Here is a 25,308-nt window from a genome sequence, read left to right on the forward strand (position 1 = left end):
TATGGGGGAGGGAGTGGGGAAAGGAGGGCTTGGGGTCAAAATAAGGGGGTTGCAATTGTATGGGGAATATAAAAATAAAATTAAAAAAATAAAATAAAAAAATGTTTACCAGTTTAAAAAAAAAAAGAAAAAAGAAAAAAATTTAGGGTCTCCCGGGTGGTGCGGCAGTTTAGCACTGGGCTGCAAACGCCCGCGGCTTCTGCAGCTCCAGTTCGATCCCCAGCCCCCGGCAATGGTCCCACATGGCGTGCAGACCTCTGCTGCTGAGCCCGCCGCTCCCCTCAGAAGTACCCCTCAGCAGTGTACTTTGTCAGTCTGCATGTTCTGCTCCCCGCTCTGGTTCTGGTGAATTCTCTCACCCTCCTGCACTTCTAACTGTACCCAGTGCTTGTATAAATTAATCAATCAATCTTTGAAAAATAAGAATTAAAAAATTTAGAGTACTCATATACAAACTATTTCTAAGGCAAACTTTAATAAGTACTTTGTTTAGCTTTCCTTTATTCAAATTCCTCACTTCATATAAAAGAATAAAAGAAGATTCTTGTGACATAATGTGATTTAGCCTTAAAAAAAACTGCCTCTCCACAAACCTCTCCTGTCTCGCCTGCTGCTCCCCTCAGCAGTGTGTTTCATCAGTCTGCCTGTTCTGTTCCCTGCTCTGTCTCTGGTGAATCCTCTCACTCTCCTGCACATCTGACCTGTATCCAGTTCTTGTATAAATAAATAAATCTTAAAAAAAAAAAACAAAAAACAAAAAACTGCCTCTCTAAAAGGTAACAGGGTAACAGAGGACCTTCTGACAACTGCAACCCAGCACAATGGCTATCCTCAGAAAGTTGGTTTCATCGACCTGGGTTATATGTTGTTTATAGCATCCCATAATAGTGTTTTTTATTTTATTTATTTTTTTGCCAGCTGTCTCCTGAAATCACTTACATTACATTAATTTCTTCAGGAAGGATGGGTTCTCAGTAATTGGTGACAAATGATTACTTCTCTCCCGTTCTGTAAAGATTAACTCATGCAATTTGCAGCAACATGGATGGAGCTGGAAGGGATCATGCTCAGCAAAATAAGCCAGAAAGAAAAAGAAAAATACCGGATGGTCTCACTCATAGCAGGAATTTAGAAAATCTAAATAAGGGACCAGGAAAAAACCTAATTACAATAAAGTAAAAATCAAAATCAACAAGCAACTATAAACCAGAGACACACTGGGGGGAGGGGGGAAAGTAGGACCAAAACAAGGGGGGTGGGAATTGTATGGGGACTACAACCATGATGAAAATGCATACATTGTGCAAAAATGAAAAATGATGTAAAAAATGTATATAATTAAAAAAATTTAAAAATTAAAAAAAAATAAGTCATCCATCATTCTCTGATTTATGGTGAAAATGCTGAAATATCTCCTAATAAATTCATTCTTCAGAAGGATCAGGGATATTTAAAATCTAGCTATAATGAAATGCTCCATTCTTAGAAGTCTCCATTAGGGTGAGGGGGGCAGCTCCTGTGTCTCCACGCTCTCCATTTTCCCCTCTTAAAGGTCAGGAGTGCCACAAATTTGCTGTCAGACCCCTTTCTCTTTACCTACGAATGCCATTTTTATGGAATAACTACTATATTAATTTTTAAAAAAGATTTTTATTTATTTTTGCATACAAGAACTGGGGTGTAGGCCAGAGGTAAGAGGTGGGGGAGTGAGAGGATTTACCAGAGACAGAGTGGAGAGCAGAACAGGCAGATCTACTGAAATACACTGCTGAGGGGAGCAGCGGGCTCCTGGCTGGGGATTCAACTCATGCTGCAGTGATTACTGATAACTTCATAGTGCTGAGACTTAACCCCTTGTACGACCAGGGAGGCCCCTAAATATATTTTTAACTCTGACATTTCTTTAGAAATTCAGGTTCACATATACATTGTCTGATTTTTTTATTTTAATATTTAATAGGAATCTCAACCTTAACATAAACAAAACAGAACTCTTGATTTTCTACCATTCCCCAAACTCAGTAAATAGCATCAACCATTCACTCAATTATTAAGCTGAAAATTTCTGGAGTCATAGTTTTCTTTTATGACACTCAAATATTCTATCAGCAGTTCTCCACCTCTAAAAATAGCTCTACCATGTCCACATGCTCATATTTTTACTTCTCCCATCCTTCTATGCCATCTCTTCTGTTCCCTGTACTTTTTAAAAAATCTCCTAATAAATTTCCCTGTTTCCATTCCTGCTTTTCTACAATCAACTCATCATACAGCAGGCAGAGCAAATCAAATCACATCACTGATTCACATTTGCTTAAAATTACCCCAAGGCTTCCTGCTAAATCAAGAATAAAACTATGTTTACATAGGCTTCCAAAGCACTACACAAGATTTGACACTATCTTTCTAATCTTCTATCATTTCCCCTACCATCTACTGTTCTCTAGCTGCATCACTGTGGTTTCTCAAAAAGTCTACTTCATATTCTTGCAGGGTCTTTGAGTTTGTTCTTTTTCCTTTCTGAAATGTTCTTTCCACTGATTTTCACCCACTAGGAAGCTTCTTAGTATTTTTACCACAGATTATATATTACCTTATCAGCAAAGTATTTTACAATCATTGATTTATTAAAAACATTTTCATGAAGTGCCCAACTACTGTTTGATGCTGAAAGATACCCAATCTTATTAGAGAAAAATACAGTAAAAAAATGACTAAAACTAGGGCCTCCCTTGTGGTGCAAGGAGTTAAGCATAGCCTGTAAAGCTATCTGCAGCCTCTGCACCATGAATTCAATCCCTGACCGGCCAGGGAGCTACCCACATGGCACAGCAGACCTCTTCTGCCTCACTCTCTGCTACTCCCCTTAGCAGTGTATTTTAGTAAATCGCCTGTTCGCTCCCCACTGTCTCTGATGAATCCTCTCATCTACCCAATCCCTACAACTCCAGCCTAAAACCCAGTGCTTCTATGCAAAAATAAATAAAATTTAAAAACTCTCAAATTTTGAGCAAAAGTAGAAAGACACTTAGAAGAAGTCATGTATATAAAAACTTAAGTTACTGTATTAGAAGCCTAAATCGTGGTTATCTCTGAGGAGGGAGGAAGTGAGCAGTGGTTGGGAGAGAGGATAGATAGGGTTCTGGGGCTCTTAGACCTGGGTGGTAATTACAAGAGTATAATCACTTTGTCATAACTTATTGAGCTATAAAGTACAGAATGTCGCCTGTGCACTTTGTTATGTTACACTTTTATGAAAGTTTCAATTCTTTAAATTGTTCAGTTTTTATGATTATGAACCTATTCTATTAGATAACATTAAGGATAATAGCTGATGAACCAAGAGTAGAAGGTATCCTTTCAGAAACAGCAACAAACTGTTGTTTGGTCTTAATATCAGGCATAGTTGTTGCTTTTCTAATTAACTGGTTTGTTTTTTTCACATAGACATTGAAATATTTAAAGTGACAAGGGGAAACCTTGTCTATTGACTATTGAAAACTGTAGACAAGTCTGAGGTCCACTTACAAGAAATATAGATAGATATTTATAGATACTTTTGGAGTATGCATTTTTGTGTTAATTTATTCAAGACTCTTGTTTTTTGTACTTCTTTTGAACTACTAGTGAGCTTGAATGACTGGATAAGATTCTGGTTCTACATTTTGGCAAGGATGGTTCATGGCCAATGACACGCCTACAAGGAAATAGATTTAAAAGCCAGGATGATCTTTGCTTAGGGCCATTATTACATTAGAGGTTACAAAATGGGAATATTGTAACTCTATCATCTTTCTTCATTTATCAGCAGAATGTGGCTAAAAGGAGAAATTTTTTTTTTCATTTTTTAAAAAGATTTATTTATCTATACATACAAGAACTGGGGTATAGGCCAGAGATGTGGAGGGTGAGAGGATTCACCAGAGACAGAGTGGGGAGCAGAACAGGCTGACTGACTGAAGTATACTGCTGAGGGGAGCAATGGGTGAGTCAGGAGAGGTCTGCTGTGCCATGTGGGTAGCTCCCTGGCCGGGGATCAAACTTGTGCTGCAGTGGCTACGGATAGCTTCATAGATTGCTTCTTAACCCCTTCCGCCACCAGGGAGGCCTGAGAAATTATTTTTTTAAGTTGAAGTAACACTGGCTTATATCACTGTATATGTTTTAAGAGTACAGGTTCACAACTCCTCAAATGTATGTTATCATACTATGCCTACCACCAAAGTACCAGTAGTCCTCTACCAAAGGTCACTGGGTGCCCTACACTATTTGTTCCTACCATCCTCCCTGCCCACTTTGGTAACCTCTAAAGTCAGAATCCAAGAAGGTTTGTTTTGGTTTGGTTTTTGTGTTCCTTTGTTATGGGGTATTTTTTTTTAATATTTCACATGAGTGAAATCATCCAGTATTTGTCTTCTTACTTGTGATTTCATTCAGCATACGCATTTCCATCCATGTTGTTACAAATGGCAAGGTTTCGTCTATTTTTTTTAAATAGCTGAGTAGTATTCCATACGTACATGTACTAGATATCTTCAGTTCTAAACTCAGTGCCTAGGTGGTACTGTGATGACAGATGGGTGGGAGGGTCAGAAGTAGGGAAGATGGAATAAGGAAAGCACATAAACTGGGACCCACCCAGCTTCTTTTCTATGTCCGTCATCAAATTAGGATGAAGGTTTAAGGGAGGATTGTTTTTAACAGTTCTTGCCAGATTTAGGGCAGAGGGGTTTCCACAGTGGCTTCCATAAAGGTTTGGGCAGGTGTTAAAAAACTCCAGATTAAAAAAATTCCTATGGGAAGTTGGTAAAATTAGGAGCAAAATTAGTTAGGTGGTGAAGGTAGGAAATGCAGGAGTTAGGAGTCAGAAAAGGCACTTGGTTGGATCACTGAGATAAACAGCAGGAAGTGAAGATAAATCTCATTTGCAGTGCTAACAAGGAGAGAGAGGGGGCTCTTGTGACTAGGTCAACTATAAATTAATTTTACTGGATGTATGGAAATTCATGTCAAGGAGGAATATAGTTAAAATATTGTTATAAATTGCCATTCTTAAGATTTTAAATAACCATCATGTTTGCTAATCTAATGTCTCTATAAGCAGCACAGAAAAGAATAGGCCAAAGCGTATTCAATCCTGGCTCAACCATTTATCACTTGTGTGACCTTGGGCAAGTTACTTACTAAATCACTGTGAATCTGTTTCTACATCCATTCAACTGAGAATTATACCACCATCACATGGGATTATCACGAGGGTCAGTAATAATATAACATGAAGTGTGTGACACAATGCTTGGCTGACAGAGGGCATGCAACCCAGAGCTATTATTGATATTTTTATGGACCCAAAGTATAATTAGCCACTCACAGAAAATAACCTTCTTTAATCCTTTTTTCTGTTTCATTTGCTGGACTATGCTAAGTGATGACAGTTGTTTTAACATGTAGGAACACTGTTGTATCTTCAGAAAGATAAGTATGCAAAGTTGTCTCAATAGTTCCTACATTTAGGAAAGTACAAAATTCTGCTAACAAAGTGACTCTTAACAGTCATGTGCTCAAATACAAATTAATATTTGAAAGTTAGTTTTTATGTTGAAAGTCAAAGACTGGCAAATTCTAACATACAGGCAAGAAATTAGACTATCTTTCACTGCAAAGTGTTATATCACAAGAATGAAACATTAGAATAAGAAAGTTACACTTAATTTAATCCTTTTAGGAAGCTGCTCCAACAGAGCAATTTTTGTAGTAAGTCTATTACAACCACTATCTTGGTTTAAACTTGTTTTAAGTTAAAAAAGAACTTTGAAATAAGCAAATATATTAAAATCTGCTCAAAGAACATAATGGAAAGTGATCTCCAACTGAAGACTTAAAATGGTTTTATATTATCTGGCAAATTTAATCTTCTAGCTTTGAAAATGAACCACAAGCTGGTTCTATTTAATCTACCTTTATTTCCCATAATAATCACATTGTTTTTTTTTTTTTTTTTTGTGGGACCCTCGCCGGGGAAAGAACCGGCGCTGCAGAGTCTGTGGGCAGCCTCGCAGGCCAGCGCTCAATCGCTGCGCCACCAGGGGAGGCCCAATCACATTAAGTCTTAATTGAAATAAGGTCTCCTCTAAATTCCCACCTCCATACTCATGCTCACCTCTGTATTTCTACTGTGTGCTCCCCAGGAATACTGTGCTCATTCTCCTGAACCAGGACTCTGGCCCAATTAGGATCTCAATGCAAACTGTTCTGGTTTTTAGTTTGCACACTTAGCTCTTTATTTTATTTATCTATCTATCTATCTATCTATCTATATTTATTTAAAGAGGCACGTATTTTTATTTATTTGTTTGTTTGTTTGTTTGTACACGCACTGGGTACAGTCAGAAGCGCGGGAGGGTGAGAGAATTCACCAGAGCCAGAGCGGGGAGCAGAGCAGGCAGAAGGACCGAAGTACACTGCTGAGGAGAGCAGCGGGCAGCAGGAGAGGTCTGCGCGCCATGTGGGACCCTCCTCCGGTGGTCGGGGAGCAGCCAGGGATTGAACCGGCGCCGCAGAGGCATCGGGCAGCCTTGCAACCCAGTGCTCAACCGCTGCGCCACCAGGGAGGCCCCTTAGCTCTTTATTTTAAAAGAGAAATTGTAATATTAACTTTCTTTTCATGTTTGTATAAAAGATTGCTTTCATAGGCCATACACAAAGAAACTGACATTAAAGTTTAACTTCATGTTAACTATTTTCTGTAGTCCTGATAAGAGTATCATTATTTTTAGTTAAGGTAGATGACAGACAAAATTAGTGTTTGTTGACAGATTTTAAGACTAGTCTTAGAAATAAAGTCAATCCATATATAATTTCCTAAATTCAGCAACACGAGAGCTTCCTTATCATCAGAATATGAGATTATAAATGGAGAAATGCTTTACTTTAGTTATAATTTCCTTTGAATAAGCCTTTTGAATAAGCCATAGGGTTGGCAAAAGAATAAGAATTTCCAGAACACACCTATTTGTAACTTGTTCTTTCAAACATGGCTCCTAGGTCAGAACAGATTATAAAAAATGCATACAAACAGATAACAGATTACACATGATCCTGAATCCCTCAAATGTTATCATGGCTGAAAATCAACATTTACAGGAATAATCCAACATTTAAGGACCAATTAAATTAAACCAATTTAAAATTTATCAGTTTTGTTAATGCTTTGTTTCTTCTTTCAGGCTTTATTTCAATTGACCACCTCTAGAAGGTAATACCTCAAATCCTAAGACTCAACTGAAGGATGTAATGCCTTCAGGAAAGAGCAATGTTCATGTTTTCCTTTAAGGCTTAATTTAATTTAGTCACCTAAATGAGTTTCTTCTTTCTCTCTTAACAAATGAGGTTTATGTTACTCATCCATATATAATCACTGTAATTAAACATTATTGTACAAACAATTCAAGACAAGAAACAAACTTTTTCATTCATGCTTAGCTAGGTATGTATCATTACAAAATAATCAAGGAAAAGGAAACTGACATCATATTTCTCACTTAATAAAATCACTTTAAATAATTTAAATTACTTAGTACAGTACCTTATAAAACTATCTAAAAATTTCATGAGTTGAAACTCACAGATTCAAGGTAGTGCCAGTTTAAAAAGCATTCAGATACTAAGAAATCTGTTAACTGATATTAAGCAAGTATCCTTTTTTGCAATCTCAGTAATACCACCATGAAGGGCAAAAAGAAGACAAGAGTAAAAAGACTTCCCTCTATTTACAACGGTAAATACCACAAATCCATTCTATATGTATAAAGGGAATTGTAGTTAAATTAACTCTGACACCCAGACAAACTATCAGGAGTTTACAAAGCACAACTGAAAAAAAGTAACTGACTTATAAATACTAATTGATTATCTTAGATCATGATTAAAAAGGCTGGAAATAAATCAACATTGTCACAGAAAAAGTTTTGTTACAAAGAAGACAATCTTCTGAAATATTAGCAATTGTAATCAAGGTTCACAGAAAATATTCATCATCAAAAAGTCTGTCATAACTACCAATAAAAGTGTTTCGACAATACAGAGGAAGGAAGAAAGAAATACGTGAAGATCAAAATTTATCACTTACCTCATGATTCAGCTCTGCTATCTGATCTTTCAGTTCCCTAATATACTGGTTAGAATCAGACTTGTTAAGCTGTCCTTGCAGCTTTCCTTCTTCTTTCTGTTTTATGACAATACAACAGGACAAATATGAGATAATTTTCACAAATTAAAGATAAAAAGCAAGCATAAGGGCATATCTTTTAATGACTAAATTCTCAAAAATCTGTTCTTAAACTATATCTGAAAAATAATTCATAGTAAACTATACTAAATATTTGTAAATAATGCTAATAGTTGTTTACAGTGAATATATTTACAAAATGTACCTTTTGACAGACTCTTAGAGATCAATAATTAATTGAATGGGTTTTCTAGTGGAAAAATAACCCTATACTTTCAAAACTATTTATCTAGTTATCTTGAGGGCAGTTATTTTTTTATCCATATACCATAAGAGACTCAACATTCAGTTGAGAAAGTGGTGAGCTTTCAACAGCCACACTGGGAATTTGCTTTTAATTGGGGAACAGAGAAAGAAAGTGGTGGGGGGGTGGGGAGGAGAGGTTCTTCCAAATCAATTTTTTTTATATATATTTTTTCTTTTTTTTTTTTTGATTTATTTATTTATACAACCACTGGGTACAGTTAGAAGTACGGGAGAGTGAGAGAATTCACCAGAGCCAGAGTGGGGAACAGAACAGGCAGACTGACAAAACACACTGCTAAGAGCAGCGGGCGTGGCAGGAGAGGTCTGTCGTGCCATGTGGGACCCTCGCCCGGTGGCCGGGGATTGAACTGGTGCTGCAGAGGCTGCGGGCAGCTTCGCAGCCCAGTGCTCAACCGCTACGCCACCAGGGGAGGCCCCCAAATTATTTTTAAAATGGGGGACAGCTCTGCATCTGCTCTGTTTGATTAGCTCAGAAATGTGTTGGGACTCCCTGATTAGAAGGTGTTCCAATCCAAAGAGTTAGTTCCCTGACTGTGTCGGGAGCATTTTCCAAGGATACAGATTGGGGTGGGGAGGAGCTGCTTTTCTCTTATACAGCCTGAAAATGTGAACTTTGAAGATAAAGGCTTATTACAGAGTGAAATTATCTTTGATATCTCCAGGTTTTTTGCAATTAGGAAGTCATATGCTGTTGCTTAAAATATTTTTTCTTTCCTCTCCCTTCCCCCCTTTCTTTCTTTAAGATTTATTTATTTATACAAGAACTGGGGTACAGTCAGAGGCACAGGAGGGTGAGAGAATTCACCAGAGACAGAGCAGGGAGCAGAAAAAGGCATATGGACCAAAGACACTGCTGAGGGGAGCAGCAGGCGAAGCAGGAGAGGTCTGCTGCACCATGTGGGTATCTCTCTGGCCGGCCGGGAATCAAACCCATGCTGTGGAGGCTACAGACAGCTTCACAGCACTGTGCTCAACCTGCTGCGCCACCAGGGGAGGCCTGTTGCTTGAAATATTAAGAAGCTTTGATCCAGGGACATCTACTGAAGCTGCCGAATAACACCTAATACTGGGAAAGTTTGGGTTTATTTATTTTTTAAAGATTTATTTATTTATACTAGCACTAGGTACAGTCAGAAGCATGGGAGGGTGAGAGAATTCACCAGAGCCAGAGCGGGGAACAGAACAGGCAGACTGACGAAATACACTGCTGAGAGGAGCAGCGGGCACAGCAGGAGAGGTCTGTCGTGCCATGTGGGACCCTCACCAGCGGACGGGGATCGAACTGGTGCTGCAGAGGCTGCGGGCAGCTTCGCAGCCCATTGCTCAACTGCTGCGCCACCAGGGGAGGCCCTTGGGTTTATTTTTAACAAGCACTCAGTTTTCTGTGGGACAACCACTGTTAATAGTTTTTTAGTGTAGTCTTCTTAAGATATTTTATACATGTATTAAACATACATATATACATGCATATTTTACCCATATAATTGACACGATACACATTGTACTGCACTTGCTATTATCTCTTGACAACACAGCCTGAAGATAATTCAGTTTCAGTTCATAAAGGACATACATTCTAACAGGAGAGGCCTTTGAAGTTCCTATAAACAAGGTCTTAGTGCTATCTGAATGTTTTTTTTTTTAATAACCATAGGTTTTCAAATGCATCCTATACAATTTTTTGAGAGTAAATGGTTGCAATGAAGGGCATTTTGTACTGTGGAGATCGCCCTCTTTCTATCTTCCCATTCAAGCAAGAAGTGACCTTGGTTTTGTCCTTTATACTCTACTTTCCTTCTACACACTGTCTCCTAATGTCCTTGGAAGAACTGATTAGAACTGCTCCAGCAACAAGATGGGTAGCTCCCCAGTACAGTCAGTGTACCATTCCATTCTAACAGGATTGCTCCTCTATATTAAGTCCTTAATTCCATTTTTATGTACACTTCATCTGTTCTTCAAATCCTTTCATCAAGTTATTGCTATAATAACTTGCTTTCTTTTGGGAATTGATTTAAAACCTTTTCATTGGAATAAGGTCTGCTGGAGCAGTTTGATAACTAATATTTGTATAGATACAAAAGATCTACAGTTTCCACAAGCTTTAAAAATTTTTATGTATTTTAAAACATGAATATCATAATTAACTAAACAAAGAACCATCTAATTTCCAAATGTGCTAGGTTCCTTAAATATATATAAGATACTTTATCATTTTTACCCATTAGTTCATATTTAAGAAATTTTTTTTGAAAATACAGCTATATTAGTTTGATGGCAAGAGTAGGCAGAATCAATAAAGTAGCAGATATACCAAGCCAGAGTCCTAATCAAACCATTTCTTAAGTCGTTCCTGCTTGTTTTCTCATTTATACAAACCAATAAAATTCCTTTATTATTTAAACCAGTTTGAATATGGGTTTCTGTTGCTTGCCACCAAATACTAACATTTAACATATCTTGAACACTTAACAAACTTTAATTGAGCCACAATACCTAAAGTATTGTCAAGATTTAATTTACCTCTTATGCATGTAAAATACTATGCACCATCCATAGAATTGAGAAAATAGTTACTCAAACTAATTTCTGTAGGATTTAATTCTCTTGTAGGGAGAGGGTAGAGAAAGACTGGGACTTACAATGTGTTTGGAATCATCAAAACTCTTCACATACAATCATCACAACCACCCCATGTAATAAATACTATTACTATTCCTTCTTCCTAGATAAGGAAACTTGTATGGACTGAGTAAAATGGTTGCCTTAAAGTCACAAACAACTGATACATTTTTCATTCTAAATTATAGCATTTTGAACATGAGAAACAATGAAAATTTATGTAGAGGACTAAGCAAATTAACTTTCTTTGATTTGCTACAAATATCTGTTATGGCCCCAAGCTAATGACCCATATATTCAATTTACAGTTACCTAGCATCACTGACACATAGTATGTCTATTCCATTTTTAAATGAAATGTTTCAAAGACATAGAAAGGGAGAAATATAGTAAAAAGGAACCTGCTACTCAAATTCAGTAGGTCATGACTATCATGAGATTCTCTTTGCCTCTAGACTTACTCTACCAGAGTTGTGTATATTTCAAAATGAGAAAGGGTATCAGCCAAAAGGAAACAAGTAGTGAGTGAGTGAAGCAAAAAGAAAGTAAGAAAGAGAAAAATACATGGAGATGTACAAAAAATACACTAATGTACAATAAACATAGCCATTAATCCTTATAAGAATTATGTGTCATGAGAAATGGCAGTTTCAAATAAGTATGTAGATAACTACTTCTAACAGGCACAAATTTGATGAGAATCACCTAATTGGAAATACAAGTTCAGCTGTCCTTTTGATGGCTTTTAAAAAGTTTAATTTTAGTATATACTCATATTCATTTCTTTGAAATGACTGATCAATATCATGTGGAATAAAATAAAAATCTTAGGGCAATTAAGACGACAAAGCCCAAAATTAGTTCTAACATTGTAAGACAAGAAGATCAGGAATAGAGAAATACTTAAGGCTTGAAAGGCTGCAGAATGACCATACTGTCAACTAATACCAAATATTTCCTATTGCCTGAAAAAATGTTTGACAAGATAGGAATCATTAAATCTGTCTTACAAAAAGTGACCAAGTAATACCAAAGATCTGTTTCCTCCAAAGGTGGAGCTTTATGCACTTAAGCTAAAAGCCTGTAGCAGTTAGATTTATTTGGAGAAAATGTAGTATTTAATAAAAAAATAGGGGAGTTAAGAAATTTCACAACAAAAAAGGGAAAGTTTTTCACTAAAACAAAAATAAGATTCCTGAAAGATACTTGGAAAAATCAAAGAAGCCCTTTCAGATTGTATGACTGAAAAAAATCAAGTGTTTCTTAAATTTTTATTTATAATTTAGAAAGGCAGAATTTCAAGAAAGAAAACTATATAATTGATTAAATCCAGTTGTATGTAATTTTTACACTTAAATGTTACTTTAAAAGTTTAATATTAGTCTTCCTCTGTAATACTTTTACAGTTAAAAAGTAAGATTATGATACTTATTAATCCACTGTTTCTGTGGAGACACAACCTGCCACACACCACCCACCCCCCCAACCACTAAGGCACACTGGCCAAACTGAGGAAAGAGGGTTAAGCAGTTCTAGGCTTTATCAGAGACCTCAGGACAAGGTAATCACCACCCCAGCATGCAAATGTGACAGACACAACAGTTGGTAAACTCTGCATGTAGTATTTTGATTCAACAGCCTGCTTTAAGGGAATACACCTGATATTTAAAAATTAGAAGGAAGATGAGAGAGATGTCCTAAATGTTATTTCAGAAATTAAAATGTATAGATGACCAATTATCTAAAAGCCTGTGATTTTTATGTTCTATGAATGTGTTTTCATTTAAATATGTTGATTAAAAAACCTTTCAATTAACTCACATTCTAAAAAGTGGATATTAAACTTCACTTCTCAGACATTCTTTCAATTATCTAGTGCTTAAGATTTTTTTGCAAGTATTTTTATAGTTTTCTATTTTCGAGCAGTGCCCACATGGTTGTTTCTGATAAGCAGTTAAGAAAATGTCAGCCACACCAATAAATTTACCAGGGACCTGCATTTTCTTTAAGTTTTCTTTTGGTCTAGCTGATAACAACAACAGATTGCCAGTTAGGTGGTTTCCTAAGCAAAACTAATTAGGTAAGTAACAAACTTAAAGTAAAAGAGATCTAACATATCCTATGTTTTGGATAGCTCTTAAATATGTAACTTTTTGTCATATGGTGAAAGAAACTATATTGAGGGCATAAAGTAACAATTGTAAAAGGTTTAAAAACATATCTCACTCTTGGATGTATCTTTGAATAATTATTTTATCATTTACCATTCTGAAGTCTGTAATAATCTGATTCACATTAGGCCTTTAAGTCATAGAGCTCTGTATATGAAGCTCAATCAAAAGTTCACCAATAATTCTAGTTAATGATATGCATGTTTAATTAATGAAGGATTGAAGTGTAATAATACTAACTCACTCTGAAATGCATAAAAAAGTAAGAGCTAGAATGGTGGGTAGATGAGTATCTGATAAAACAAATATACTGTATTATTAATTTTAGAATGGAGGTGGTGGGCTTATGGTGTCACTGCAAAATTCTTTTTATTGAGGTAAAATTGGTTCACAACACTGTACATGATTCAGAAGTATAGGTTTATACTCTTCGAGTGTATATTACCATTCCACACCCACCACCATGGTACCCATAGTCCCCCATCACAGTCCATTGGGGCCCCTACTCTTTTTGCTCTCCATGTAAAATTCTTTCAACTTCTGCACATTTGAAAATTTTCACAGCAAAATACTGGTAAGAAGAAGTCATTAACAAAAGCCAATGCATTCTCTCTCTCCTCCCACAGTCTGGTTAAAAAGCACTTGGTCCACACTATACTTCATTTATTATGTGCTAAGATATATACCCCCAAATATTACTTAGCGATTCTTTACTAAAAATGGAGCTTTTGCTTCAGGAATGGAGACTACTTCACATTTTACTGGAAATCTAAGAACCTAAAAAGTATGATTAAATCATATAAATTAGAATTTCATTAAAATAGGATTTTAGAGCAGGTTGAATTTTGTAGTAGATTTTATTATTGTTACCTCAAGATCCATTCTGTTTCTGTCATTGTGTAATGGTAGGATTGGTATTATGCCCATCCTTAAGCTCATACGCAGGGTTTAAACCAAATAGGATAATCACATCTGTTTAACAGTGATTAATTCAGGACTTGCTCAAATAGCATGACTCCCAAAATCTTTGCCAGAAGTTACAGAGAACAGCTTCTTGTTCTGGATAGGATGACATGTGAGGTTAAAGTTCACCTGTTAGCCATTTCAATATAATTAGTAACACCTCCTGAGGATATAAATGGTCAAAGAGGAGAGTCTTCAGTATCATGATTAAGTGCAACAATGTGGTTAAATGGAGCCCAGATTAATCTTCTCCTGTAGATATCTTACCTTCTACCTTTTCAGGAACACAAGCCAATAAACCCCCTAAAGCCACTTAATTTCAGCCTTAAATTCAAACTGGGTTTTCTTTTGCCCTGTGGATGAGAAGATCCTACCTACCAAATATTTAAAAATACATAGCCACTTATATGAATACAGTAATATAAACACAATCTAGGAAATGCTTAAAATAGTGATTCCCTAAACTGATTATGGAAAGAAATCACTTCAGGAGTTTCATATAAATTAAGAGAAGCCACTTTTGAACAACTGAATTCTAAGCTATCTGGGAATAGAGACTGAAAATCAGTATACCTTGAAAACTAGACAAGTGGAGAGTCTGCAATAGTCAGAACTTAGACCTACACTTGAGATGCACTGGTTTAAACCATCTTTGAAATTAACTGTTGTTTATTTTTAACACAAATTCAAATACCTATTTATAAAATACCTTTTATCCTATTTTGAAAGCATCACAAATATTTTATGTTTACACTCATTGTAAAACTTAGTATAATTTTACATACAAAAAAAGATGAAGAATTCCCTTCAAATTACCATCACCACAGTGGTAAATGTGGTTAATGACCAAGACTCATAAACTTATTTACAAACAGTCTCTACATTTCCAGAGTGAATATATTTAAAAACAAAAATAGAGGAAAACTGTCAAGGCTTCTTAAATTAATTTCTTTCAATTCTGCTATCAGTTTCACTTCACATTATCTCCATGTTAGTTTCAGCTGGTCAGTTAGTTCCCTGTCTATAGAGGTTGGTTCAATTTTTAACTCAAATCCCTTTATTGGTTAACCTAGCTCTCAAACAGAAAACATTATTTTAAAGTTTAGTAATGTATGATGAGGAACTAAATAAAATGTTTAGGATCTGAGAAATGCTACACATATGACCCTTATGACTGAAAACAAAGATAAGCATTTTAAAGAATGAAGAAAATTAAAAGATTTGGGGACCAGCAAAAGAATTCTTTAAAACCTTAAAAACATCAGTATCTGTGAAGATATATGAAAGTAAGTAAAGGAAATATGGAATGGATTCCAATTCTCTAACTTACACTAGGTAACACAGGCTGATAAAGCAGCTATGTTCTTCAATATAACTTATAAATGTGTATGAAGATATATTTTATTAAAAGCAGTCATTCTAGTGCTCAACTACCTGAACTGTTTATTGATGGCCTTAAGGATACACATTCACCTGTTTCAGCCCTCCAACCTCTGTGAGCTGTAATCAAAAGAAAAAAGTTGAGATAGAGATGAAATGTGTCTAGGATGTGTCACAGTTATAGTTTAATTGAAAAACCAATAATCGGCCAAAAAAAAAAAAAAAGTGTTTCTGTATTGTGTTTATGGTCACAGTAGGAAATAGATATTTTAATCTTCACCTACATCTACTGTACTCCAAACATACTAGTTGAATAATTAAAAACGGTGATGCACAAGCTATTAGACTGAAGAGAAAAATGTGAAATAATGTTTCTATAGCTGTAAGCAGCATGTTTTTTGCATGTTATATTGAGGCAGAACTGAAATGAAGATGCTGTTTGTTGTTTTGACATGTGTTAGAAGAAAAAGTAGAATTATAGCACATAAGATTAAAAAATAATGTGGAGGTGAGAGAAGACGGGGGCCCATACTTGTGTAAACTCACAAATTTAGTCACTTAAATTTTAAAGATATTGTAATGGGCATGCCTAAGAACTATTCTTGTTTATGTGTTTCTTTATCTATGTTTTTAAAGCAGGTTATAAATCACCCTATCTTGCCACAGGAAGGACACTTCCTTAGACAGGAAGATAGCAGATTTTAAAGGCAGTGTTTCAAGTCACAGGCTTTTTAATACTCGATACAACCAAATAATTTGCTTAGTTTTTTGTTTTCTTTTTACAGAATTTAAGCAATTAACACCTAGTTAACAACTAAAATAGATGCATAGAATGAGGAAGTAGAGTACCATAGATTAGGAGGCAAATATGAAAGCATCTCATCTATTATTTCCATCTTACTTTTTTTCTGTTTTTAGTTTTCAAAATTTCCAAATCTACTTAAGAGCTGAAATAATAGGACAGTGATACCCATACACACTCTTCAGTTATATTCACCAATTACAATTTTAGATTTGCTTTTGTTCTCTTTCTCTGATTTCCTGAACCATTTTACATTTGAATATACAGTGCAGACATGACATTTTACTGCTCGCTATTGCAGCATGCATCTCCTAAGACTAAGTAACTGTCCTATATAAGCAAATGCCATTATAGCACCTCAATACCTAACCCAGTAATTCCATAGATTCATTGAACATATATTTCTGTTCAAATTTTCCTAAAAGGACTCAAAATGTGTTATTATGGTCCCAAATCATACCAGGGTTCAAAATTATATTTGATTATTATTCCTTAGAGTCTTTTAATCCACATTAGTCCCTTTGCCTTTTTTTATTTTCTTTTTTTTTTTTTTTTTGATAGAGGCATGCTTTATTTATTTGTTTGCTGGTTTGCTTGTTTGTTTTGTTTATACATGCACTGGGTACAGTCAGAAGCGCGGGAGGGTGAGAGAATTCACCAGAGCCAGAGCGGGGAGCAGAGCAGACAGAAGGACCGAAGTACACTGCTGAGGGGAGCAGCGGGCGGCAGGAGAGGTCTGCGCGCCATGTGGGACCCTCCTCCAGTGGCCGGGGAGCAGCCGGGGATCGAACCGGCGCCGCAGAGGCCGCAGGCAGCTTCGCAACCCAGCGCTCAACCGCTGCGCCACCGGGGAGGCCCATGCCTTTTTTTATTTTCAAGAAATTATTTTTGAAGAGTCCAAGTCTATCCAAGCTGGAATAGAAAAAACATCCCCTTCCAAACAAACTCCAAGTATTTCACTCCTTTTTTACCCAATATAACATAGATTTAATGGCTGGTTGGATCAAAGGAGTAAGCATAGAAGACATGGGCACAGAAACCTCAGTATCTAAAGTCAAAGATTTAGAAAGTTTTTAAGACTAGAAAAGGGCCTCCCTGGTGGTGGGTTAAGATGCAACCTATGAAGCTATCCCCAGCCAGCCAAGGAGCTACCCACATGGCACAGCAGACCTCTCCTGTCTTGCCCGCTGCTCCCCTCAGCAGTGTATTTCAGTCAGTCTGCCTGTTCTGTTCCCCACTCTGTGGTGAATCCTCTCACCCCCCTCCCTCCACCTGTGGCCCGTATCCCAGTTCTTGTATGCATAAATAAATAAATCTTAAAGAAAAAAAAAGACTAGAAAACACTATTTTTCCATATTATAATGGTAAATATTTATTATGTCTATGTACTTGGAAAAGATATAATAGTAATAGTTATGGGGTTTTTTTTTTTTTTACCTCTTATTAAGAGACTGACCTATAGGTTTCATTTGTCGATCACATGAGGTCCAAAAAACATTTCCATACTTGATATCACTTTAAACACACACAAAATTCTTTCAGCTTGTCATTTGTCTCTTTGCAAAATTATTCTAGAAAGTAGGCAGATGACTTTGAATTCTGGGAAAAGCATAAGGTGAGTCACACAGAAACCTCTAAGAAAGAACGAACTTGTCATAAAAGGAAAGCATCAAACAGTCACTCATTAAGCTTCATTTTGCTTACTGTGACGACACACACAGTTGGAAAACTCTATCTAAAGAAAATGTGCTTCATCTTCTGGATAACTAGAACTGCCATATTTTATTTTACTTTATTTTTAAATATATTTTTTTTAAGATTTTATTTATTTATACAAGAACTTGAGTACAGGTCAGAAGTGCAGGAGGGTGAGAGAATTCACCGGAGACAGAGCAGGGAGCAGAACAGGCAGATGGACCGAAGACACTGTTGAGGGGAGCAGTGGGCAATGCAGGAGAGGTCTGCCACACTATGTAGGTTTCTCCCTGGCTGGCCGGGAATCGAACCCGCACTGCAGAGGTTGCGGACAGCTTCACAGCACGGCACTAAACCTGCTGCACCACCAGGGAGGCCCTAGAACTGCCGTATTTTTAATATCCTCTTGGGGGTTATCATCTCACTGAAAGTTTCAACTGCATTTTTGTTTCTTAGTCGTTTTAATTTTGATACCACTATGCTAAACTTTAAATAGGTGCTTTTGCACATTATAAACAACCTTTTGTTTTACCTTCCCTTTGAGTAAAGGATGTATGATGATATAGCCCATAGCTAATGATAAACACTGTTATGAGAGGCTGAGTTAAGACCTGATAAGTCTTTTGCGGAATGCTGTCTTAGGATACCAAGACTTGAAGCGTTGAGTGCAAAAAAGTCTTTCTAGATTTATGCAAATATTTCATCCTTTTGTCCTTCTATTACCCATCACTGTCATTTCTCTAGGTCCTCTTTTCCCAGCTTGATGACTATTATGGTCTAGATCTATTTCCACACTCAGGACTCTTAGCAGCATTTCTTTTTCTTTGGCAAAATTTTCCTTAGACTGACAAACTAATAGTAAATCCTTTTTGGCACTACTCCTTTACCTGTGTACTCTCTTCATAGGAGGTTTAAACTGAGCTGGCCTAGTTCCAACAGCTCTAGATGATTATACGCACTCAGTGGCTAACTGACTAAGGACCACAATGCTAGCTAGAAAAAAGCCAAGGGTAGAAATCAGGTTTTACTCCTAGTCTCGTATCTGTGAGATAAATCACAAATTTGAGATGAAGCAAAGCAGGGTATGTACAAGAATTGCTTTTTGAAAAAATGCTGTTTATTATTTTATGTTATTCATGTTTTTTTCCCTGGACTTTCTATAAAAAAGTGATAGTAAACTAAGGTTTACTATCATTAGCTTTCAGTTTCTCATATACTGTTCTTAGCATAAGATGATCAGGTATCTCCTATATACTGATCTCACTAATAAAACATGTTCTTCTCTCACCTGTTTAAAGGACCATATGGAGCTGATCTGGCCAGGAAGCATTTTTTAACAACTTATTAGACTATTAAAGTATTAGAATTTGAGAGGGCACCAGTCATTTTCATTTGAGTATAGAAGGCAGCACATGTACAAAATTATAACCACTTGCAAATCCAGTAATCTCTTCCATAATGTAGGTCAGGAGAAACCAAGAAACTAAAAACAAAGATAAATCAAAGACATGATATATAAAGGTAGTATTTTATCCCTTTCTGATTAATAACACACTACAAAGTTAATTTCCTCTCATAATAACATCAACGCTTTGACTTAGCTGTGAATATCATCATTAAGTCATTTCCCCCCTGCATATATTCCTCCACTAAATATTCACCACTTTAGCTTATTGTTTGAAGTTTAACTCTGGTATGGAGGAATTTAAATGTTTGAGGGGAAAAATGTATTAAAAATTGGGCCTCCCTGGTGGTGCAAGGGGTTAAGCACCACACTATGAAGCAATTCACAGCTTCAGCAGCACGAGTTCAATCCCTGACTGGCCAGGGAGCGACCCACATGGCGCAGCAGACCTCTCCTGTCTCGCCCACTGCTCCCCTCAGCAGTGTATTTCAGTCAGTCTGCCTGTTCTGTTCCCCACTCTGTCTCTGGTGAACCCTTCTCCCCCATATCTCTGGCCTGTACCCTGGCTTTTGTATGCATAAATAAATAAATCTTTAAAAAAATGTATTAAAGTTAATTAAAAATATAGGGCCTCCCTGGTGGTGCATGGGTTAAAGTCTCAGTACTATCAAGCTATTGGCAAGCCACTGTGGGAGGAGCTCAATCCCCAATCCCCAGCCAGAGAGCTGACCCACATATGGTACAGTAAACCTCTCCTCTCTCGACCACTGCTCCCCTCAGCAGTGTATTTCAGTAGATCTGTCTGTGCTGCTCCCCACTCTGGCTCTGGTGAAAACTCTTACCCTCTGCACCTCTGGCCTACACCCAAGTTATTTTATGTATAAATAAAAATAAAATCTTTAAAAATAAAATAAAAATATAGACATAAGGGGAATGACAATCATTTCTATTCCTACTTCCCAGCATTAAACAGAGTGAACATCTTGGAATATGTGTAGGCAGCTTTAAATATATGTTGTTATTAACACTGTGAAAATGCCATCTAAACCTAAAGCAATATGCAGATTCAACAAAATCCCTATCAAAGTTTCAATGGCATTCTCCAAAGTAGAACAAACATTTATGAAATATATATGGAATGACAAAAGACTCTGAATAGCCAAATTAACCTTGAAAAAGAATGGCATATCACACTCCCCGACTTCAAACTACAGTACAAAGCTATAGTAAGCAAAACAGTATGATATAGGAATAGAAACAGAAATGCAGGCCAATGAAATAGAACTGAGAGCCCAGAAATAAACCCACAGTTATGTGGACAAAGGAGTCAAGAGTATACACTGAGGACAGGAAAGTCTCTTCAGCAAATAGTATTCAGAAAACTGAAAAGCCACATGCAAAAGAAACTAGATTACTATCTTATACTATATATAAAAATTAACTGAAAATGGTTTCAAGACATGGATGAAAGACCAGAAACCATAAACTACATAGAAGAAAACCTATGCAAAATACCCCATGACTTTGGATTAGTGATGTCTTTGGGGACTCAACTCCAATGGTAATGAAAACAGCAGCAAAATAAGCAAATTCCCAAATTCCCATCAAACTACTAAAGCTTCTGCACAGTGAAACAAACTACCATTAAAACAAAAAGATGCCCCACTCCCATTCTCCCACTGAATGGGAGAAAATATCTGCATATCATACATCTGACAAGGAGTTAATGTACATCTGAGAAGGAGTAAATAGATCTAGAAATAACTCATACAATTAAAAAAAAAATTTTAAGTGGGCAGAAGATTAAGTAGGCACCTCTCCAAAGACGACATGCAGATGGCCAACAGGCACATGAAAAAATGTTCCTCATCACTTATCACCAGGGAAATGCACATCAAAACCACAAAGAGATTCCACCTCATAGCTGTGAAAACCCATATAAAAAAAGACCAAAAACAACAAGTGTTGGTGAAATGTGAAGAAAAGGGGACCCTCACACAGTTGGTGGGAAATGTAGAGTGGTCCAGTACCTGTAGAAAAGGTGGTTTCTCAAAACACTAAAAATAAATTTACACTATGATGCTGCAATTCCACACTACATGAAGAATACAAAACCACTGATTTGAAGGGATATGTGAAGTACTTTGTTTACTGCAGCACTATTTATGAGAGCAAAGTTAGGAAGATAACCTAAGTACCCAACAACACAGGAGTGGGTAAAGATACACAATAAATACTATTCAGCTATAAAAAAAGATTAATTCAACATGGATGGACATCCATGGACAACATGGATGAAAATGAAGCATATGCCAAGCAAAATTAAGCCAGGAGAAAGAAACATACTGGATGGTTTTACTCACATGTGCAATATAGAGAAAGAAAACAAAGGGTCAAACAAAACAAAATAAAAAAATAAACCCTAGCAGTCAGACTGCACAATTGAGAACACCAGAGGTGCAGGAGGAAGGCTGAGAACAAAGGGGAAAAAGGGGCTGAATGGACTACGGGCGCCTTGGTGGTGGGTGTGGTGTGGTGACGTTCATTTGAATAGGTGTAAACATCTGAATCATAGTGTTGCAAACCAATGTTTTTCATTTTAAAAAATTTGCTAGTTAAAGCAAATAAATAAAAATGATTGTTTCTGCAAAATTATATATGTTCACCTTAAACAATTTAAGCAAAGCAAAAATAAGATGAAAACAATGTTAATTGTTAGCTAAAATTACAGTGTTACCTATAAAAATTACAGTGAATGCAAAGTGTTTAATACAAAACATTAAATTTCCTTTTGAAAAAAGGCTATAAGACATGAAAAACATTAAGATTTTGAAGTCCAATTTTGAAATACATGATGTAAATTTATGTGGTATTGACGATCTTGCTATAAATGATGTACATGTGTCTTCATACTTATTTCATCTCCTTTCTCTCCACTTCCAGATTTTTGTTAGCAATGTTATTTTTACATTGTCAAAGTTTGTACAAAAAAACCATTCTATCCTATAACAGTGTTCCCCTATTTGTTTAGTATGAATTCTGTATTTAAACTGATTCAATATTCACTATCCATCTTTTCAAAAAGTGCCTGAGTTTTTCAGTTCTTTATTTTGACTGGGGTTAAACTAGGTTTCACTATCCAGTAGTTTTTTTCAAGAAAAGATCACAAGAAGAGTATTCTAGCAGCTTTACTGTAGCAATGCTTTCTCCTTTCTTGAATGCTCTACAGGTGTCTAACATATCACCCAATTCCCAAATGAAACTTATAATCATTAAATTTTTACATAATAAGTTTAGAGTAGGCAATCAGTGTTTAAAATAATTTTAACATCTGAAGTCTGAGAAATTAAACCTTAAAAGACAGTTTACAAAAAGATATCACACCTTAAAGAAATAACAGAAACAATTAGTAATCTCTCTACGTTCTCTTCATAGAGATTTCAAAATAAATCTAAGGTTATACATAGGATGTGGGTTTTTCACTGGGAGTAGTATTACAGAAGGTTTGTGGTATTAGAAGGGTCATGACACAATGCAGGTTGCTTAGTCTCAAATGCAAGGGTACAAAGCTTACATTTAAGAAATATTTTAAATTATAGCAAAAGATGAAAATGTAATAAAAAGAGAGACGATGCTACATAAAAAATACATGTAAGCTCTCTTGAGTTGTAAAAAGTAAAATTATTTTAGAGGCCCTAAAAAGGCATTAACTTGTCTTAAAGGTTAAATAACACTTTAAGGCTATATTATGAAACTATTCAACGGTCACAGAGGCAACCATATTAACTGGCAGCAGGAGCACAATTTTTCAGTCCTATTTTAATATTTTCAATTCATGTATTAAGCAAAATGAAGTAAATTATAAAAATGAAATTACAGGAGAAACCACAATTGAGTAAACCTATGACAGTTATCATTGTAATTAATCAACGTAACCTTACTGAAATATCAATAGTAACTACTATATTTTAGTAAGTTATTACTGATTTGTTGTTTGCCCTAAGGAAAATGTTAGAATAGTATGTGTGGTAAATGGTAGCCTTGCTGTGACTTCAAAGTGACTCATTTTAAACATCTAAAACCAAATCATACTCATAACCAAGTACTATGGTAAGTTTTAAAAACAGTTTCCTGTAATTTAAAGTTATAAACAAAAAGGTTTGGATATTCTTAATGTTTTAGTAACTATAAAAATGAAAGTACATTTAAATCCTTTAAAGAAAACAAAGTAATTTGAAAATTATGGAAGGAACAAAAGTAGATCAAAATTTTTTTTCTCAATGCAAAGACTGATTTGCTTCTATTTCAGAAGAGAAATACACAAATACATTTTTAGTGATGCTTTTTTTTTTAGGACCAGCTAAATGCACACATGAAAAAAAATTAACATTTGTATAAGGTCCAAAAGCTATAAAATATTTCTTCCAAGTCTTAATACTTAAAAATTCTACATAATTCCTAAAAAGCATGGAATTAAATTAACTTTTTATGAGATGTACAATAGTGGACTTTTATTTTATTTTTTATTTTTTTAGATTTATTTATATAAGCACTGGGTACAGTCAGAAGTGCGGGAGGGTGAGAGAATTCACAAGAGCCAGAGTGGGGAACAGAACAGGCAGACTGACGAAGGAAACTGCTGAGGGGAGCAGCAGGTGGCAGGAGAGTTGTGCGTGCCATGTGGGATCCTCACCCGGCAGCCGGGGATTGAACCAGCGCTGCAGAGGCTGCGGGCAGCTTCGCAGCCCAGCGCCCAACTGCTGCGCCACCAGGGAGGCCCAATAGTGGACTTTTTTTTTTTTTTTTAAAGACTTTTATTTATTTATTTATACAAGCACTGGGTATAGTCAGAAGCACGGGAGGGTGAGAGAATTCACCAGAGCCAGAGTGGGGAGCAGAGCAGACAGGGGGACCGAAGTACACTGCAGGAGAAGTCTGCGCGCCATGTGGGATCCTCCTCCGGTGGCCCGGGAGCAGCTGGGGATCGAACCAGCACTGCAGAAGGAAACTGCTGAGGGGAGCAGCAGGTGGCAGGAGAGGTGTGCGTGCCATGTGGGATCCTCACCCGGCAGCCGGGGATTGAACCAGCGCTGCAGAGGCTGCGGGCAGCTTCGCAGCCCAGCGCTCAACCACTGCGCCACCGGGGAGGCCCCCAATAGTGGACTTTTAAAAAGAAGTTTTAGATTTACAAAATATGGAGAGTTGCATATACATCCAACACTCAGAGTCCCCTACTATTAACATTTTCCATTGGTATGGCAAATTTGTTACAATTAATGAACCAATACTGATACACAATTACTAACCAAAGTCTACAGTTAATTCAGATTCCCTTATGATTATTATTTTCTAGCCTACTGCCTTTTTCTGTCCTATAGCTCTATACAGGATACAGTATTATTTAGTTGTCATGTTTCATTACATTCCCAGGCTAGTGATAGCTGTCCAGATTTCACTTGTTTTTGATGACCCTGACAGCTCTGAGGAGCACTCAGATTTTGCAGGGTAAGGCTGGGTTTAAGGATTACTGCAAGGGCACAGAAGTGAAGTGCCACTTTCACAACTTTGTATCAGGGTACAAAATATCAATATGATTTATCACCAATGATCTTGATGGATCATCTGGGTGAGGCAGTGTCTGCCAGCTATCTCCACTGTAAACTCCAAACCCCAATCACTGCTTTTTCCATACTGTACCTTTGGAGGGAAGTCACTG

The 25,308-nt window shown here is 36.5% G+C and overlaps 1 protein-coding gene across 2 annotated transcripts in view; it reads right to left on the reverse strand.

Annotated features, from left to right (window-relative positions):
- EVI5 (ecotropic viral integration site 5) overlaps window positions 1-25,308 on the reverse strand; it is a 169,179-nt gene that overhangs the window by 24,553 nt on the left and 119,318 nt on the right. For both annotated transcript variants that reach the window (XM_037500545.2, XM_054691519.1), the window contains one exon: window positions 8,129-8,224. In XM_037500545.2, the coding sequence (XP_037356442.1) occupies window positions 8,129-8,224 (96 nt within the window). The remainder of the gene's footprint in view (window positions 1-8,128; window positions 8,225-25,308) is intronic.

This window comes from Talpa occidentalis, unplaced genomic scaffold (assembly GCF_014898055.3).
Source record: "Talpa occidentalis isolate TD23 unplaced genomic scaffold, MPIMG_talOcc4v2.1 talOcc4.9, whole genome shotgun sequence".
Lineage (NCBI taxonomy): Eukaryota > Metazoa > Chordata > Mammalia > Eulipotyphla > Talpidae > Talpa > Talpa occidentalis.